The sequence below is a fragment of the Salmo trutta genome, chromosome 27 (assembly GCF_901001165.1).
Source record: "Salmo trutta chromosome 27, fSalTru1.1, whole genome shotgun sequence".
NCBI lineage: Eukaryota > Metazoa > Chordata > Actinopteri > Salmoniformes > Salmonidae > Salmo > Salmo trutta.
In genome coordinates this window covers 30,502,488-30,518,937 of record NC_042983.1, presented here as the reverse complement: position 1 = coordinate 30,518,937, position 16,450 = coordinate 30,502,488, and the positions used below count along the sequence as shown (strand labels likewise).

The 16,450-nt window shown below is 43.2% G+C and overlaps 1 protein-coding gene and 1 long non-coding RNA gene across 5 annotated transcripts in view; both read left to right on the top strand.

Annotated features, from left to right (window-relative positions):
* dab2ipa (DAB2 interacting protein a) overlaps positions 1 to 11,077 on the top strand; it is a 128,244-nt gene extending 117,167 nt beyond the window's left edge. For all 4 annotated transcript variants that reach the window (XM_029717778.1, XM_029717779.1, XM_029717780.1 and 1 more), the window contains 4 exons: positions 5,544 to 5,696; positions 9,854 to 10,056; positions 10,205 to 10,292; positions 10,773 to 11,077. In XM_029717778.1, coding sequence (XP_029573638.1) covers positions 5,544 to 5,696; positions 9,854 to 10,056; positions 10,205 to 10,292; positions 10,773 to 10,931 — 603 coding nt within the window. In that variant the 3' untranslated portion in view covers positions 10,932 to 11,077. The remainder of the gene's footprint in view (positions 1 to 5,543; positions 5,697 to 9,853; positions 10,057 to 10,204; positions 10,293 to 10,772) is intronic.
* A 1,181-nt stretch (positions 11,078 to 12,258) lies between these two features.
* LOC115164883 (uncharacterized) lies at positions 12,259 to 14,942 on the top strand. The gene is made up of 2 exons (XR_003870010.1): positions 12,259 to 14,068; positions 14,107 to 14,942. It is a non-coding gene; the product is annotated as an uncharacterized LOC115164883 (long non-coding RNA).
* The last annotated feature ends 1,508 nt before the right edge of the window (positions 14,943 to 16,450 follow it).

Below are 16,450 nucleotides of genomic sequence, written 5' to 3'. Positions count from 1 at the left end.
ACCAGTGAGATATACCTGCTGGAGTGCGTGCTACGGGTGTGTGTTGTAATCGTGACCAGTGAGCTGAGATTAGGTGGAGTTTTACCTAGCATAGACTTATATATGACCTGGAGCCAGTGGGTCTGGCGACGAATATGTAGCGAGAGCCAGCCGACTAGAGCATACAAGTCGCAGTGGTGGGTGGTATAAGGGGCTTTGGTGACAAAACGGATGGCACTGTGATAGAGTGCTTCCAGTTTGCTGAGTAGCGTATTGGAAGCTATTTTGTAAATTACATCGCCGAAGTCAAGTATCGGTAGGATAGTCAGTTTGACGAGGGTATGTTTGGTGGCGTGAGTGAAGGAGGCATTATTGCGAAATAGGAAGTCGATTCTAGATTTAATTTTGGGTTGGAGATGTATAATATGAATCTGGAAAGAGAGTTTACAGTCTAGCCAGACACCTAGGTATTTGTAGTTGTCCACATATTCTAAGTCAGAACCGTCCAGAGTAGTGATGCTAGACGGGCGGGTGCGGGCAGCGAACGGTTGAAGAGCATGCATTTGGTTTTACTAGCATTTAAGAGCAGTTGGAGGCCACGGAAGGAGTGTTGTATGGCATTGAAGCTCGTTTGGAGGTTAGTTAACACAGTGTCCAAAGAAGGGCCATATGTATACAGAATGGTGTCGTCTGCGTAGAGGTGGATCAATGAATCACCCGCAGCAAGAGCGACATCGTTGATATATACAGAGAAAAGAACCGGCCCGAGAATTGAACTCTGTGGTACCCCCATAGAGACTGCCAGAGGTCCGGACAACAAGCCCTCCGATTTGACACATTGAACTCTGTCTGAGAAGTAGTTGGTGAACCAGGCAAGGCAGTCATTTGAGAAACCAAGGCTGTTGAGTCTGTCGATAAGAATACGGTGATTGACAGAGTCGAAAGCCTTGGCCAGGTCGATGAAGATGGGTGCACAGTACTGTCTTTTATCGATGGCGGTTATGATATCGTTTAGTACCTTGAGCGTGGCTGAGGTGCACCCGTGACCAGCTTGGAAATCGGATTGCGCAGCGGAGAAGGTACGGTGGGATTCAAAATGGTCAGTGATCTGTTTGTTAACTTGGTTTTCGAAGACTTTAGAAAGGCAGGGCAGGATGGATATAGGTCTATAACAGTTTGGGTCTAGTGTCACCCCCTTTGAAGAGGGGGATGACCGAGGCAGCTTTCCAATGCATGCGCAAGTGCAGCCTGGCTAGCTACTTTCCCCTTGAGAAGATTCAGACAGATTACTAGACAGACTCGATCCTCCCAATCCGTATATGACATGAGACACATTTGACAGAAGTATTGAAAGTAACAAAAATTGGAGTACCCAACTGTTTTTTATGTTCCAGTATCGAAAAAGTACAGAATTTTTGGTATACCGTGCAACACTAGATTTGATAAGCTCTTAATGTCTATCTGGCAGAGTTTGGATTGCATGTACTAGGTGTTGCAGGTAGGAAATTAGATTCTGATGAGGAATAACTCTCCATAACCAATGGCTGAACTCCAGAATAATAATACACAGAGCCAAGCCCATTAGTGTTGCTAGCCTTACTTCACCTGTGGCCTAGAGGGATGAGCCAGGCGGGATATGACCTCGGTGGTGGTCTCCAGCTCACAGTCACTGTGGTTGGTGAAGAGAGTATGGATTTAATGCCCAATTGGCCTCAATAAGCATTAATAACACTCAGCCTCACTAAGCCAATAGCAAATCACCCAGGGCAGTGAGTCCAGAGGCGGTAACCTACAGGCCTCAGTGCTGAAGCCTGCGAACGGAGTTGACAGGCAGAATTAATTGTGTGACTGTGGACATTGGAGTGGTTATTAAATGCCTGTTCCACTCAACTAAATCAGTTTTGTCCGTGGTCTGAAAAAACCCTCATTGTTAACAGATGGAGAATTTACCAGCTAAACACAACTGCACCCCTCCCCTTGGTAATATTTGGGATCAAAACAAGTTTCACACTGTATTTGGGACTCTCTCTCCGTGGGTTTGTGGTGGTCGCCAGGTCCCAGCCAGAGTAGGAGGAGTGTGTGGTGGTCGCCAGGTCCCAGCCAGAGTAGGAGGAGTGTGTGGTGGTCGCCAGGTCCCAGCCAGAGTAGGAGGAGTGTGTGGTGGTCGCCAGGTCCCAGCCAGAGTAGGAGGAGTGTGGGGGTCGCCAGGTCCCAGCCAGAGTAGGAGGAGTGTGTGGTGGTCGCCGGGTCCCAGCCAGAGTAGGAGGAGTGTGTGGTGGTCGCCAGGTCCCAGCCAGAGTAGGAGGAGTGTGTGGTGGTCGCCAGGTCCCAGCCAGAGTAGGAGGAGTGTGTGGTGGTCGCCAGGTCCCAGCCAGAGTAGGAGGAGTGTGTGGTGGTCGCCAGGTCCCAGCCAGAGTAGGAGGAGTGTGTGGGGGTCGCCAGGTCCCAGCCAGAGTAGGAGGAGTGTGTGGTGGTCGCCAGGTCCCAGCCAGAGTAGGAGGAGTGTGTGGTGGTCGCCAGGTCCCAGCCAGAGTAGGAGGAGTGTGTGGTGGTCGCCAGGTCCCAGCCAGAGTAGGAGGAGTGTGTGGGGGTCGCCGGGTCCCAGCCAGAGTAGGAGGAGTGTGTGGGGGTCGCCGGGTCCCAGCCAGAGTAGGAGGAGTGTGTGGTGGTCGCCAGGTCCCAGCCAGAGTAGGAGGAGTGTGTGGTGGTCGCCAGGTCCCAGCCAGAGTAGGAGGAGTGTGTGGGGGTCGCCAGGTCCCAGCCAGAGTAGGAGGAGTGTGTGGTGGTTGCCAGGTCCCAGCCAGAGTAGGAGGAGTGTGTGGTGGTTGCCAGGTCCCAGCCAGAGTAGGAGGAGTGTGTGGTGGTCGACAGGTCCCAGCCAGAGTAGGAGGAGTGTGTGGTGGTCGCCAGGTCCCAGCCAGAGTAGGAGGAGTGTGTGGTGGTCGCCAGGTCCCAGCCAGAGTAGGAGGAGTGTGTGGTGGTCGCCAGGTCCCAGCCAGAGTAGGAGGAGTGTGTGGGGGTCGCCAGGTCCCAGCCAGAGTAGGAGGAGTGTGTGGTGGTTGCCAGGTCCCAGCCAGAGTAGGAGGAGTGTGTGGTGGTCGACAGGTCCCAGCCAGAGTAGGAGGAGTGTGTGGTGGTCGCCAGGTCCCAGCCAGAGTAGGAGGAGTGTGTGGTGGTCGCCAGGTCCCAGCCAGAGTAGGAGGAGTGTGTGGTGGTCGCCAGGTCCCAGCCAGAGTAGGAGGAGTGTGTGGTGGTTGCCAGGTCCCAGCCAGAGTAGGATGAGTTTTTAGAGAACACACCATGGGGAAAGGTGAAAAGACGGGTTAACATATAGACTAACTGAACCATTTTGCTATTAAACAAATCAATTCCATCATTTATTAAAATCTTCTTTATCAAGGTTTTAGAGACTTGATTCCACGTTCTCGTGATTCCTTAAAAACATTAAAATAGACATTTCCAGATGGTTAATTCACCAATGCAAAAACAACCACCCCTGTGTCTTCCCCTTGCTTCACATGTGTTCCTCTGATCCCCCGAGCTGAATACCCTGGCTCTGCTCTACTCCTCAGTAGACACTGGCTTCCCATTGAAGGGCATGAGTACACGAATGGATGTCAAAGCTTGATCTTTATCCATTTAAAAAAAAAAATGCTTTGACTCTAGTGTTCCATTTGTATATGTGCATTTGCAGGGCACTACAAAAAAGAAACCAAGAATCACACTGTTCTTTTCCCTAAATGCCCTTTCCCCTCCGTGTTACATTCACTCAATTCCAACCCCTCCCTCCACACGTGCTCAGTGCACACAAGCACCTGTAAGGCCTACAGAAATAAATGTCTATAAAAAAATATCTAACTGATGGGATACACACGCTACATTCCTTTCCAGATGATGACAGTTTTATCACAAATTCAAAATGGACTGGTTGATTGAAGTAGGAAAATGTGTTCCAACAACGAGCTGCAGTTTTTTGAATAATTGCGTCCTGTCTATTTTCCGCTGAAGGTACTTTGTGAACTGCTAGTGCCATTTAGAATTAGTTAGCCTGGGCTATAATCTCCCTAAACATAGACAGGTTCCACTCTGACAATATGCAAAAACATTAGTTTGACTAAGACAAAGAGAGTATTTTCATCAGAAACATCAAGCATATGCCTACTCACCAAACACATGTCATGGCCTTAATTCATCACTATGCAGTGTTCAATGTGGAATGTTCATCCATTTAGAAAATTCTAAAGAACAGGCAGAATAAACTAAATCGAACGTCTGTATATCGAAAATAAGATATTTTAAAGCCCTATTTCAAATGATCCCTCTTTGAGAATAACTGCCCCAGGCACGAGATGTGCATCACTTCACACTGGCAACTTTATTCATTTGGAAAAATATTCTGTTAGATAGTTTTATTACATCATGTTTTTTTACTATAGAATAGGCGTCTTGACTGTGATAAGGGCTCAGGAAATAAGAGCGTTTTGTCTGTTAAATGAACAAAACAAGGCTATGCCATTACACAGCCATAGAGTTCTACAAGCAGGTTACTGCCTTTTTGAAGATTGTGTTTCACGATATAATATAATAACCAGTTGATATTACGGTTTCAATAAATTCATCTTACATGGCACTTGCTTTTTTATTGAGGCAATTTAGCAATTAGGATTTATCTGTAATGGTTATGATAAATAAGGCATTGTTGTGATCTGTTGGCATACTGTATAGATAAATGTGCGGGCCCAGTGCGGGCCTTGTGTTCTAAAATTCAAAAGGCACTCGCACATCTGAGCAATCTTGTTGCAGGTGCATGGCAACAGTTGAAACAGGATGAAGGAAAAAAGGAAACCGCACACTGCTCTTGATAGTATCACTGATATTTAATAAGCTTACGTATCGGCCTAACGGCCTTCGTCAGAGCTTTTGTGAATTTTCTGAAAACAGCACCTCTATGTAGACCTAGCCCCACCCACATCCGTTCCACGTATGGAAAGGGGTTGGAGGCAAAGGAAAAATAAATAAGTGCTACCAAACATAACAATATGCATTTCACAAATATTACAAAAGTGTATAAATAAGACACATTGAATACGTCCATAAAACCACAATGAGGACATAGTAAGTTTTCATTAATCATTGAGTACATCGTACGAAAAACATCAGATTAATCTTAAATAGGGACATATTTCAAATTCACAACATAACATACATAGGCATTTCATCATTAAGTCCTTTAGGAAATAATGTCTGGAGGGTGAAAATCCAAAAACATTCTCTTTTGCTCAGAGTATTATTAATATCACCTCCCCTGTCTGATATCTTGACTTTCTCTATGCCACAAAATCTAAAGGTAGAAATGTCATGCTTTGTGTTCTAAAAATATACTGTTTGAGTACTCAAAAAAAATGATATGCGAGTACTTGAACAGCCAAAACATGTCAAATGGCCATCCCTATCCTATTGTAGCTTGTGATTTTCATCATGCAACATTTATTTACCCTGCCTCACTTCTTCTAACAATTACTTACCAGAAGGCTTGTGCGTGTTGTGTGTGTGTGTTCCACCAGGCGTCCTCCCCTGTGAACCCCAATGCCCTGGACCGTACTGCTGCCTGGCTGTTGAATATGAATGTGCAGTATTTAGACCATGAGGGAGTTGACCCAGATACCAAGCACAGGGAAGACCTCAGAAACAAAGAGGAGCTCACACAGACTGAAAAGGTAATGTCTAGCATCTTGTAAAACCTAACATCTGCTACAACGCAACATCGCAATAATATTCCGCACGGCTACTGCACTTCTTTAGAGGAGTAGCATAAAGTCAGAACATATTCATGGTTATTAACATGAGCTATCAATACGTGATTCTAAGGTTGTTATTAATGAAGTGAAAGTGTTGCGGAGCCAAAAGCAAAAACCGGACTGAGGCATGATTGGAATGCATGTGGATATTAAAGGGTTATTTGCTGCTTAAGTGGTATGAAAATGATACTGTGTGCAGAGAAGCACCATGATATACTGTATACTGGGGGTGTAATTATAGTACAGTATACGAGTTGAATTAGCCTCTCTATTCTGACATTGTTGAGATGGAGGTAGACTGCCAGATGTAGGTTGACGTTTATTGTTATGAATCTTGCCCTAGAGGCAGGACATTGTGATTTTCGCTAGATGGGCCAGCTGCAAAGTCATAATTGGCTATGTTGTAAAAATTCAAGAAAACTAAAATGTGCTTTTTGGTCTTAAAACCTCTTATAGCTCCTTAAGGATAGGGGGCGCTACAGCGAATTTTGAATAAAATACGTGCCCATTTTAAACGGCCTCCTACTCAAACTCAGAAGCTAGGATATGCATATAATTAGTAGATTTGGATAGAAAACACTCTAAAGTTTTCTAAAACTGTTTGAATGGTGTCTGTGAGTATAACAGAACTCATATGGCAGTCAAAACCCCGAGACAGATCCTAACAGGAAGTGGAAATCTGATTTGTGGAATCACCTTCAAGACTTTGCCTATAAAACACACCGTGAGTTAGGATTCATTGAGCACTTCCTAAGGCTTCCACTAGATGTCAACAGTCTTTACAAAGTGGTTTGAGTCTTCTATGGTAAAAACTGACCAAAAGAAAGGCTTGGAAAGTTGGTCATAGAGGGAGGGCCATTACTACTGTGACGCGGGCGCCCATGGGTAGCCTCATCTTCCGAAACGTTTAGTAAGACAATGCAATCATCCCCCTTGAATATTATTGAAGCTCTGGTTGAAAAAGGCCCTAAAGATTTATGTTAAACAATGTTTGACATGTTTGAACGAACGTAAATATATATTTTTTGCACATTCGTGACGACAAGTCCCGTGGGCTTCAGTACATTTTGAGTAGCCTTCGGAACGCGCTAACAAGGAGCTATTGGGACATAAATTAGTAACTTTTTCGAACAAAACTACATTTGTTGTGGACCTGGGATTCTTGGAAGTGCCTTCTGATGAAGATAATCAAAGGTAAGGGAATATTTACAATAGTATATTTGATTTTAGATGTTTCCAAGATGGCGCTAACATGTATCGCCTAGCCTATTTTTCTTAGCATAGCACCTCGTTTATTGCAAAGTGTGATTTCCCAGTAAAGTTATTTTTAAATCTGGCAATGCGGTTACATTCACGAGATGTTAATCTATAATTCTTAGAATGATAATATTACATTTTAAAAATGTTTTCGAATAGTAATTTAGTAAATTGTAGCGCTGATTCACCGGATGCATTTGAGGGAAAATATTTTCTGAACATCACGCGCCGATGTAAAATGCTGTTTTTATATATAAATATGAACTTTATCGAACAAAAGAATGCATGTATTGTGTAACATGATGTCCTAGGAGTGTCATCTGATGACGATTGTCAAAGGTTAGTGCTTCATTTAGCTGTGTTTTGGTTATTTGTGATGCATGTGGTTGGTCGGAAAATGGCGGTGTGGCTATTTTGACGATGTACTCTCCTAACATAATGTAATGTTTTGCTTTTGCTGTAAAGCCTTTTTGAAATCGGACAACGTGGTTCGATTCAGGAGAAGTGTATCTATAAAACGGTGTAAAATAGTCCTATGTTTGAGAAACAGAAATTATTAGATTTGGTTATGAATATGGCGCTCTGATTTTTGGCTGGATGTTGATCCCGAGTTACGGGATCAGCGCTAAAAGAAGTTAAATTAAGGTTAGGCATTAGGCTAAGCAGTGTGGTTAGGCATTAGGCTAAGCAGTGTGATTAGGGTTAGGCATTAGGCTTAGCAGTGTGGTTAAGGTTAGGCATTAGGCTAAGCAGTGTGGTTAGGCATTAGGCTAAGCAGTGTGGTTAAGGTTAGGCATTAGGCTTAGCAGTGTGGTTAAGGTTAGGCATTAGGCTAAGCAGTGTGGTTAGGCATTAGGCTAAGCAGTGTGGTTAAGGTTAGGCATTAGGCTTAGCAGTGTGGTTAAGGTTAGGCATTAGGCTTAGCAGTGTGGTTAAGGTTAGGCATTAGGCTTAGCAGTGTGGTTAGGGTTAGGCATTAGGCTAAGCAGTGTGGTTAAGGTTAGGCATTAGGCTAAGCAGTGTGGTTAGGGTTAGGCATTAGGCTAAGCAGTGTGGTTAAGGTTAGGCATTAGGCTAAGCAGTGTGGTTAAGGTTAGGCATTAGGCTTAGCAGTGTGGTTAAGGTTAGGCATTAGGCTAAGCAGTGTGGTTAAGGTTAGGCATTAGGCTTAGCAGTGTGGTTAAGGTTAGGCATTAGGCTTAGCAGTGTGGTTAAGGTTAGGCATTAGGCTAAGCAGTGTGGTTAAGGTTAGGCATTAGGCTAAGCAGTGTGGTTAAGGTTAGGCATTAGGCTAAGCAGTGTGGTTAAGGTTAGGGTAAGGCATTAGGCTTAGCAGTGTGGTTAGCGTTAGGCATTCGACTTAGCAGTGTGGTTAAGGTTAGGCATTAGGCTAAGCAGTGTGGTTAAGGTTAGGGTTAGATGTTGTGGCTGTGCCAGCTAGACCACTCTGCAGTGCTGCCTCCAGGGCAAGATTCATGACAATAAATTCCAATCTGCTAGATGGGTATAGGCTGAACTGCACACACTGAAGCTCAAGAGAAGATTTATCTCAACAGGCAAGTGTGTGCCCTCCCCTCTCTTTGCCAATTTCCCCAGCTACTCCGATGAATTATACACCAGCAACATATTGCACTTGAACACACTTACAAGCTGAAGTTACAGAACTACACAGACACATTTTCATCACACACATTGGATTTCAATTTGTAGACGTTTTTAAGAGGTGTTTTAGTGATTATTTCACCGTTTTCAGGTCTGCCAAAGTGAGAACCAAACACAAATGAAACTACTACCCGTAAATGCTCTTTATAAAGTCCTTAGTTGAAGTTAGCTGAAGGGCTCTTTAATCTGTTTGTATTAAACAGACACAATACAGTACTCAGTGCTGGAATATAATATTTGAAGAATTAGTCATATTTCAATCCCTATGGTTTTAGACCGGGTTCTACTGTATGGTTTCTATGGAGTCTAGTTGGTACATTACACAACAGTAGTGTGTTTTCTAATAGTTTGTTAAATGCTGTGGAATATGTTTGGGATTCACTTGCTTGCAGAATTTCCCAGAGACAGCAGAAATGTACCTGAAAGCTTTGCAGGATCCCACATTTGATCCCAGACCGGCTTTTCATAGCATGACTAGGAGCTTTGACTTGATTGTGTGCCTGAGTTTTCATCTATACACTTGCATTAGCATACACTGTACATTACAGTAGTTACTCCACATAAGATGGTATGACTACTCTTCTGTCAGCAGTTGAGTCCAAGAAAAACAGAATCATTTTTTTATTAAATTTTTTTATTTAACCTTTATTTAACTAGACAAGTCGGTTAAGAACTAATTCTTATTTACAATGACTGTCTACCAAAAGGCAAAAGGCCTCCTGCGGGGGCTGGGATTAAAAATTACAAATGAAACAAAACACACATCACGACAAGAGAGACAACACTACATAAAGTGAGACCTAAGACAACAACATAACATGGTAGCAACACAACATGGCAGCAGCACAAAACATGGTACACATTATTGGTTAAGGTCAGCAGCACAAAGGGCAAGAAGGTAGAGACAACAATACATCACACAAAGCAGCCACAACTGTCAGTAAGAGTGTCCATAATTGTGTCTTTGAATAAAGAGATGGAGATAAAACTGTCCAGTTTGAGTGTTCGTTGTAACTCGTTCCAGTCGCTAGCTGCAGTGAACAGAAAGCATAACAAACAACCACAAACTGTCTCTTCGCCCGCTGAATGGGGGCTGCTTTGAGAATGACAAGTGTGTGTGCGACACTGGTCTGACTGCCACTCTGTCCTGTGTCCAGTACCAGCAGGAAATAGCCATCCTGCAGGACAGGCTGTGTCAGTCAGCCAAGAAGCTGGAGGAGTATGAGTGTCACCTGAAGGGCCAGGACGAGCAGACCCAGACGATGCTGCTGGAGTACCAGGCGCGGCTGGAGGACACAGAGGAGCGTCTGAGCCGGCAGCAGGACGACAAGGAGCTCCAGATGAAGAGCATCATCACCAGGTGAGGTGTCCTTTGCCTACCAGTGGAGGCTGGTGTGACTTTAAATCGGAGGACGGGCTCATTGTGGCTCGTTGTAATGTCTGTGGTGGAATAAATGGAACGATATTGAACAGCCATCAATACAAACATATCTTTGTTACTCTTTCAGGCTGATGTCAGTTGAGGAGGAACTGAAAAAAGATCATTCAGATATGCAGTCGATAGTGGACTCAAAACAGAAGATCATTGAAGCCCAGGTGAGTGTTTAGTGTCCACAAGAGATGTTTTGGCTGGCAATAGATGTTTTTTCCACAACTGTCAATATAAAGTATTTACTCAAATATTTGATTCACAGATTTACTGTAACATGTCAGACTACGGACTTGAAGAGAACAGCGCCCTCTGGCTTTATAAATGTTAACAACCTCCTCAGATTGAAAATGATAGGTCTCACTCACTGCAAACAATCCAGCCACCTGAATTACTGTGACAAGTACAAAATGTACTGTATGTGGACAATCCACGTTTTTACTTCAGCAACATTCCTTTTCTGTTTACAATAGTGGCTGCTTGGTTTGTTTAAGTCATGTTGGTTTGCTTAGAAGCGGTAGTACAGTCGATCAGAGCCATGTTATGAAGGATTCATTGGATTGTGTGATGACAACCCTCTTCCTCCCTCCGTCTTTCTCTTCCTCCATCATTCTCTATTCCTCCCTCTCTCCCTCCTCACTCTGCAGGAGAAACGCATCGCCTCTCTAGACGCGGCCAACGCCCGCCTGATGAGCGCTCTGACCCAGCTGAAGGAGCGCTACAGCATGCAGACCCGTAACGGCATCTCCCCCACCAAGCTCCAGATCACGGAGAACGGAGAGTTCAGGAACAGCAGCAACTGCTAGGGAGGGAGAGGGGGCCAAGCCCAACTCAATGACGCTTGGGCTGGGGGAGGGAGGAGGAACTAGCCACACCCAGCCACTCTCCAGAGAAATAGATTTATACTGTCCAAATCCATTATTTTCAATGAATGTGGTCAGGATCACAGAAAGAAGGGCTAGACTGACTGAAACTGTTGCTTAAAAATATAAAGGACTTGATCAGATTCAATCAAATGTATTTATAAAGCCCTTCTTACATCAGCTGATGTCACAAAGGGCTGTACAGAAACCCAGCCTAAAACCCCAAACAGCAAGCAATGCAGGTGTAAAAGCACGGTGGCTAGGAAAAACTCCCTAGAAAGGCCAGAACCTAGGAAGAAACCTAGAGAGGAACCAGGCTATGAGAGGTGGCCAGTCCTCTTCTGGCTGTGCCGGGTGGAGATTATAACAGAACATGGACAAGATGTTCAAATGTTCATAGATGACCAGCAGGGTCAGATAAAAATAATCCCAGTGGTTGTAGAGGGTGCAACAGGTTAGCACCTCAGGAGTAAGTGTCAGTTGGCTTTTTATAGCCGATCATTCAGAGTATCTCTACTGCACCTGCTGTCTCTAGAGAGTTGAAAACAGCAGGTCTGGGACAAGGTAGCACGTCCGGTGAACAGGTCAGGGTTCCATAGGCAGAACAGTTGAAACTGGAGCAGCAGCACAACCAGGTGGACTGGGGACAGCAAGGAGTCATCATGCCAGGTAGTCCTGAGGCATGGTCCTAGGGCTTAGGTCTTCCGAGAGAGAGAATTAGAGAGAGCATACGAGCATACTTAAATTCACACAGGACACCAGATAAGACAGGAGAAATACTCCAGATATAACAGACTGACCCTAGCCCTCCGACACAAACTATTGCAGCATAAATACTGGAGGCTGAGACAGGAGGGGTCGGGAGACACTTTGGCCCTGTCCGACGATACCCCCGGACAGGGCCAAACAGGCAGGATATAACCCCACCCACTTTGCCAAAGCACAGGCCCCACACCAGTAGAATGATACATTCAACTACCAACTTACTATCCTGAGACAAGGCAGAGTATAGCCCACGAAGATCTCCCCCACGGCACGAACCCGGGGGGGGCCAACCCGGACAGGAAGACCACGTCAGGGACTCAACCCACTCAAGTGACGCACCCCTCCTAGGCACGGCATGGAAGAGCAGCAGTAAGTCAGTGACTCAGCCCCCGTAATATATGGTTTGAGGCGAGGCAGAGAATCCCAGTGGAGAGAGGGGAACCGGCCAGGCAGAGACGGCAAGGGCGGTTTGTTGCTCCCGTGCCTTTCCGTTCACCTTCACACTCCTGGGCCAGACTACACTCAATCATAGGAGCTACTGAAGACATGAGTCTTCAATAAAGACTTAAAGGTTGAGACCGAGTCTGCGTCTCTCACATGGATAGGCAGAACATACCAGATTGACTTTAGAGAAAGCTATAACGTCTGCACCTGGTTGCAAGACATCCTAAACTCTCTGTCCTAGTACATAAAACACAATTTATCGATTTAAGGTTGTGCTGTTATGTTAGAGCCTGTTTTGAAGTGATTTGAACAATTATAAGCTTTAATGTTTCTGATTTCTGATCTACACCTATAATTTCCAGTCACTGTGTTTATATAGCACCTGGTGCTAAAAGAGGACGCTCGTTTATGAACCCTATGTTTTCAGAGTTTAGTAAACAGAGTAAATACTATCATACTCACGGCCAACCTGTTTCTTCCTGCAACAGTATAGTACAACACAAGTGTATAGTACATTGTAGCATCAATATTTGATTTTACTCAATGGCTGTTTTTTTACCCCACAGTTTGTTTTTTTCAAACTTCAAAAGCATACAGTATATGTTGCCAAATGAACAACTCTATCAGTGAAAGCCTCCTCTCATGTTGACAAGCTTTTGAAAACCGCTTTGGTTAGAATTTTCCCGAAAGCACGTCCCAATAGACAGTGTTTCTATATTCTTCCTGTATATTTTAGGTATACTCTGCTGTTCTTACCTCATCAGGACTACAGTAGCACAACAAACTTGCTGTGTTTTAAATTGCTAATGGTAAAGAAAGAGCTCAGCTATATCATTTTTTGCATATGCTTAAATATTAGTATATTTAGAGGTTTACATACCTCAGATGTATATAAAATGTTCACAGTATTTATATTGATTGTCTGGAAGGGGAATAGTATTTTGTACTGTATGCGTTCATTGTGTTAAACTCGGCTGTGCTAATATTGCAAGACAATAGTAAGAGTTTGATTGTAATTGTATTTCTACTTCAGTAGACAGTTCACACATCATTTCCCCCATTATCCTATTTTCATATGTGGGTTCTTTGTTAAAAATGAACAATTTATTGATGCTGTTATATAATATTGATAAACATAGTTTACTGTTTTGTCCTCTGCGTATCTAAATTGTTATGTGTAGGCCAAACCTTCACTGTTTGCAGTTTGACAGTGCTGAATAGAATAGGACTGAGCTCAAATACCTGGCCACTCCTCTACCCTTGTGCTTCTGGAACAGTAATTTCGCTAACGGCCCTACATAAACACTCCATTTAGAATACCTTCTATCCAAAGTGAAGCATGAAAGTCTCTTCCGGACAGTACATCCAAATGCGGTTTTAGGCTGTAACTGAGGTATAAACCAGATTCATTGTCACTTCAAGTTCCCTCTAGTGTTGATTGAAGCTATGAACATGGAGTGGACTTAAGGCATTTTTGTAGTCTTATTTAAGATGCAAGTCGCTAACTTTAGCAACCTTCAAAGGTGGTCTCAACAAGTGGCTTTGCATGACTTCTCAATTCTGACTTCCGCTAATTCTCATCTGAAAACACCAGTGGTCTGCTTTCAGCAAATGAGTCACCTGAATTACTGTGTTGACCTGTGTTTTGGTCTGTGGAAATGTTAAGCTTAAACATAATTTGATTTTTTTATCAACTAGACTATTGTTAAAGTACGTTATGTGTAAAATGGTATTTGTTATGTTCTAAATTATGTTTGTTTCAATCACTTCAACATTATTTATTGAATATCTTCATTGTTTTTTGTTTTAATAAAATGCCCTAATGCTGAATAGTATTTGTCAGAGTATGATGGATTGTGTTGAAGCTGCATGTATAGAACATCTGCATTCTGATAGCAATGTGCTGCAGGTATAGAACATCTGCATTCTGATAGCAATGTGCTGCAGGTATAGAACATCTGCATTCTGATAGCAATGTGCTGCAGGTATAGAACATCTGCATTCTGATAGCAATGTGCTGCAGGTATAGAACATCTGCATTCTGATAGCAATGTGCTGCAGGTATAGAACATCTGCATTCTGATAGCAATGTGCTGCAGGTATAGAACATCTGCATTCTGATAGCAATGTGCTGCAGGTATAGAACATCTGCATTCTGATAGCAATGTGCTGCAGGTATAGAACATCTGCATTCTGATAGCAATGTGCTGCAGGTATAGAACATCTGCATTCTGATAGCAATGTGCTGCAGGTATAGAACATCTGCATTCTGATAGCAATGTGCACCTATTTCCCTCAAGTGTTCTTGTTGCACCCAACCTGCACACAGAAAATCTCTTTGGAGGGTTTCAATTGATTTTCTCTTTCAAAGCGAAAGGTGCGTCTTCCTGCTTTGGTGTTATTTTATTGAAAGGAAATAATATATACTGCAATAGAAACCACAGATCAGTTCACAGTATAGTGCATCTTCATTGTCTCCCAGTTCTTTTAGGGACGTTTTGCCAACGATTTGCAAGAGAGTGACCAAAACTATTCTCTTTCCTTTTTCCTTGCCCTATATAATACTGAACAATATTTTTGCCATGTTGTTACTGCAAACTCCTAGAAACATTTCTATGAATGTTAAAATAATAATTTTGTGTGTAAATGGTAACAAGAATAGGCCTACCATCGTAAAAGTAAAAAACATGTATGTAATTTATGTAGAAATGCAACTACAATTAAAGATTTATTTCGCTAATTTAATCATGTAGTGTTTCTCATGTGGTATTTATTTTTACAAACTATCTGAAATGCTGTCATTGATCAGTGACATTTATATAAATATCGCCACCTAGTGGTATAAAGCAAGTACAGTAATTAAACCATTAGTATGCACAAAACAAGTAGCAGGCAAACTTGGTTGAATGGACATCAAAAAGAAACCAGAAACTAATGACATCACTTGTCCGCTGGGATGAATCTAGAATGAATACACATCCCACTCTCCTAGGACGTCTCAAGGAGAGCTGGGATATGTAAAAGAAAAAAAAATCATTTTACATTTCATTAGCAGATGCTCCTAATAGATACATTTCCATACTTTTTTTTGCACCAATTCACGCATTCGTATTAATACACACTTGTAGGTACCACCGACAGGTTAAAAGCATTGGGCCAATAAACGAGCCGACAAGGTGATGGTCTGTCTGAACCCTTGAGCAAGGCACTTAACCCTAATTGCTACAGGGTCGTGGTCAATAATGGCTGATTCCTGGTTGCGACCCCACTCTCTGAGGGTGTCTCAGTGGGATATATAAAAGAAAAATCCAATTCACATATGTATAATGCACACTTGTACATGTGTGAAATAAGACCAATATAAGCACCAATTGACCAAAAAAACACTCAGAACACTGAAAGACAAATGCTCATCTTAGTGATCTGTCGTTATCCATACAGAGTAGACTCGGGATTCTTATCTAGACTGTTAATGCTCTGATCACTGTCTGGTAGGTGGGCTGTTGACCAGACATCATCCCAGAGGTGGGAGGGTAATTCAGTCCAGAATATTTCTGATAGCCCTCATATGCAGCCTGTGGGAACTCAGACAGTTCCACTGGCCTCTTCCTTCTTCTCCACAGCAGCAGAGACACATTGCACATATCATCCAGCAGGGTACACATTGCACACCCCATGGTACCTCAGCATACACTCTGACAGAGAGCCACACCTTTGATCATTCTGCTACTTCTACCTCCGAAGGTCTCTGATCTCAATGAGTTTGAACATTCAGGACAAGGCGTTCAATGATAAATCCCTTACATGTCTTCTTGCGGATAATACGAGGTCATTATCATTTTCAGGGAGAGTTTGGGGTCTCTGCCTACCTAGTACGTTGCGAAGCAGATGTGCTTCCCTTTCCCCAATATGTATTTTGTTCAGATGTTCAGTTTCCCTAAGGAGAAATGATACATGAGACATATAAGGATAGGTTGTGAAGTCAAATCCATTCTAACTGTATATTAGAGCTAATTCATCTGTTGTAAAAGAAGTGTTCAGACAGGAAAATATGAAAACAGTAACAGTATCTCACTGTGTGCAATTCCAGGACTTATATTAAACAACAATCCTTGCTGTATTCTGAAGCATGTCATTTTTCATTCAGTTCCCTTAGCTAAATATGCCTGCATGCTGCCACCCACCCCAATTACCATAATAATGTGTCACTGCAGGTCAGTCATTTTCTAAACGGAAAACATCAACATAAAGCG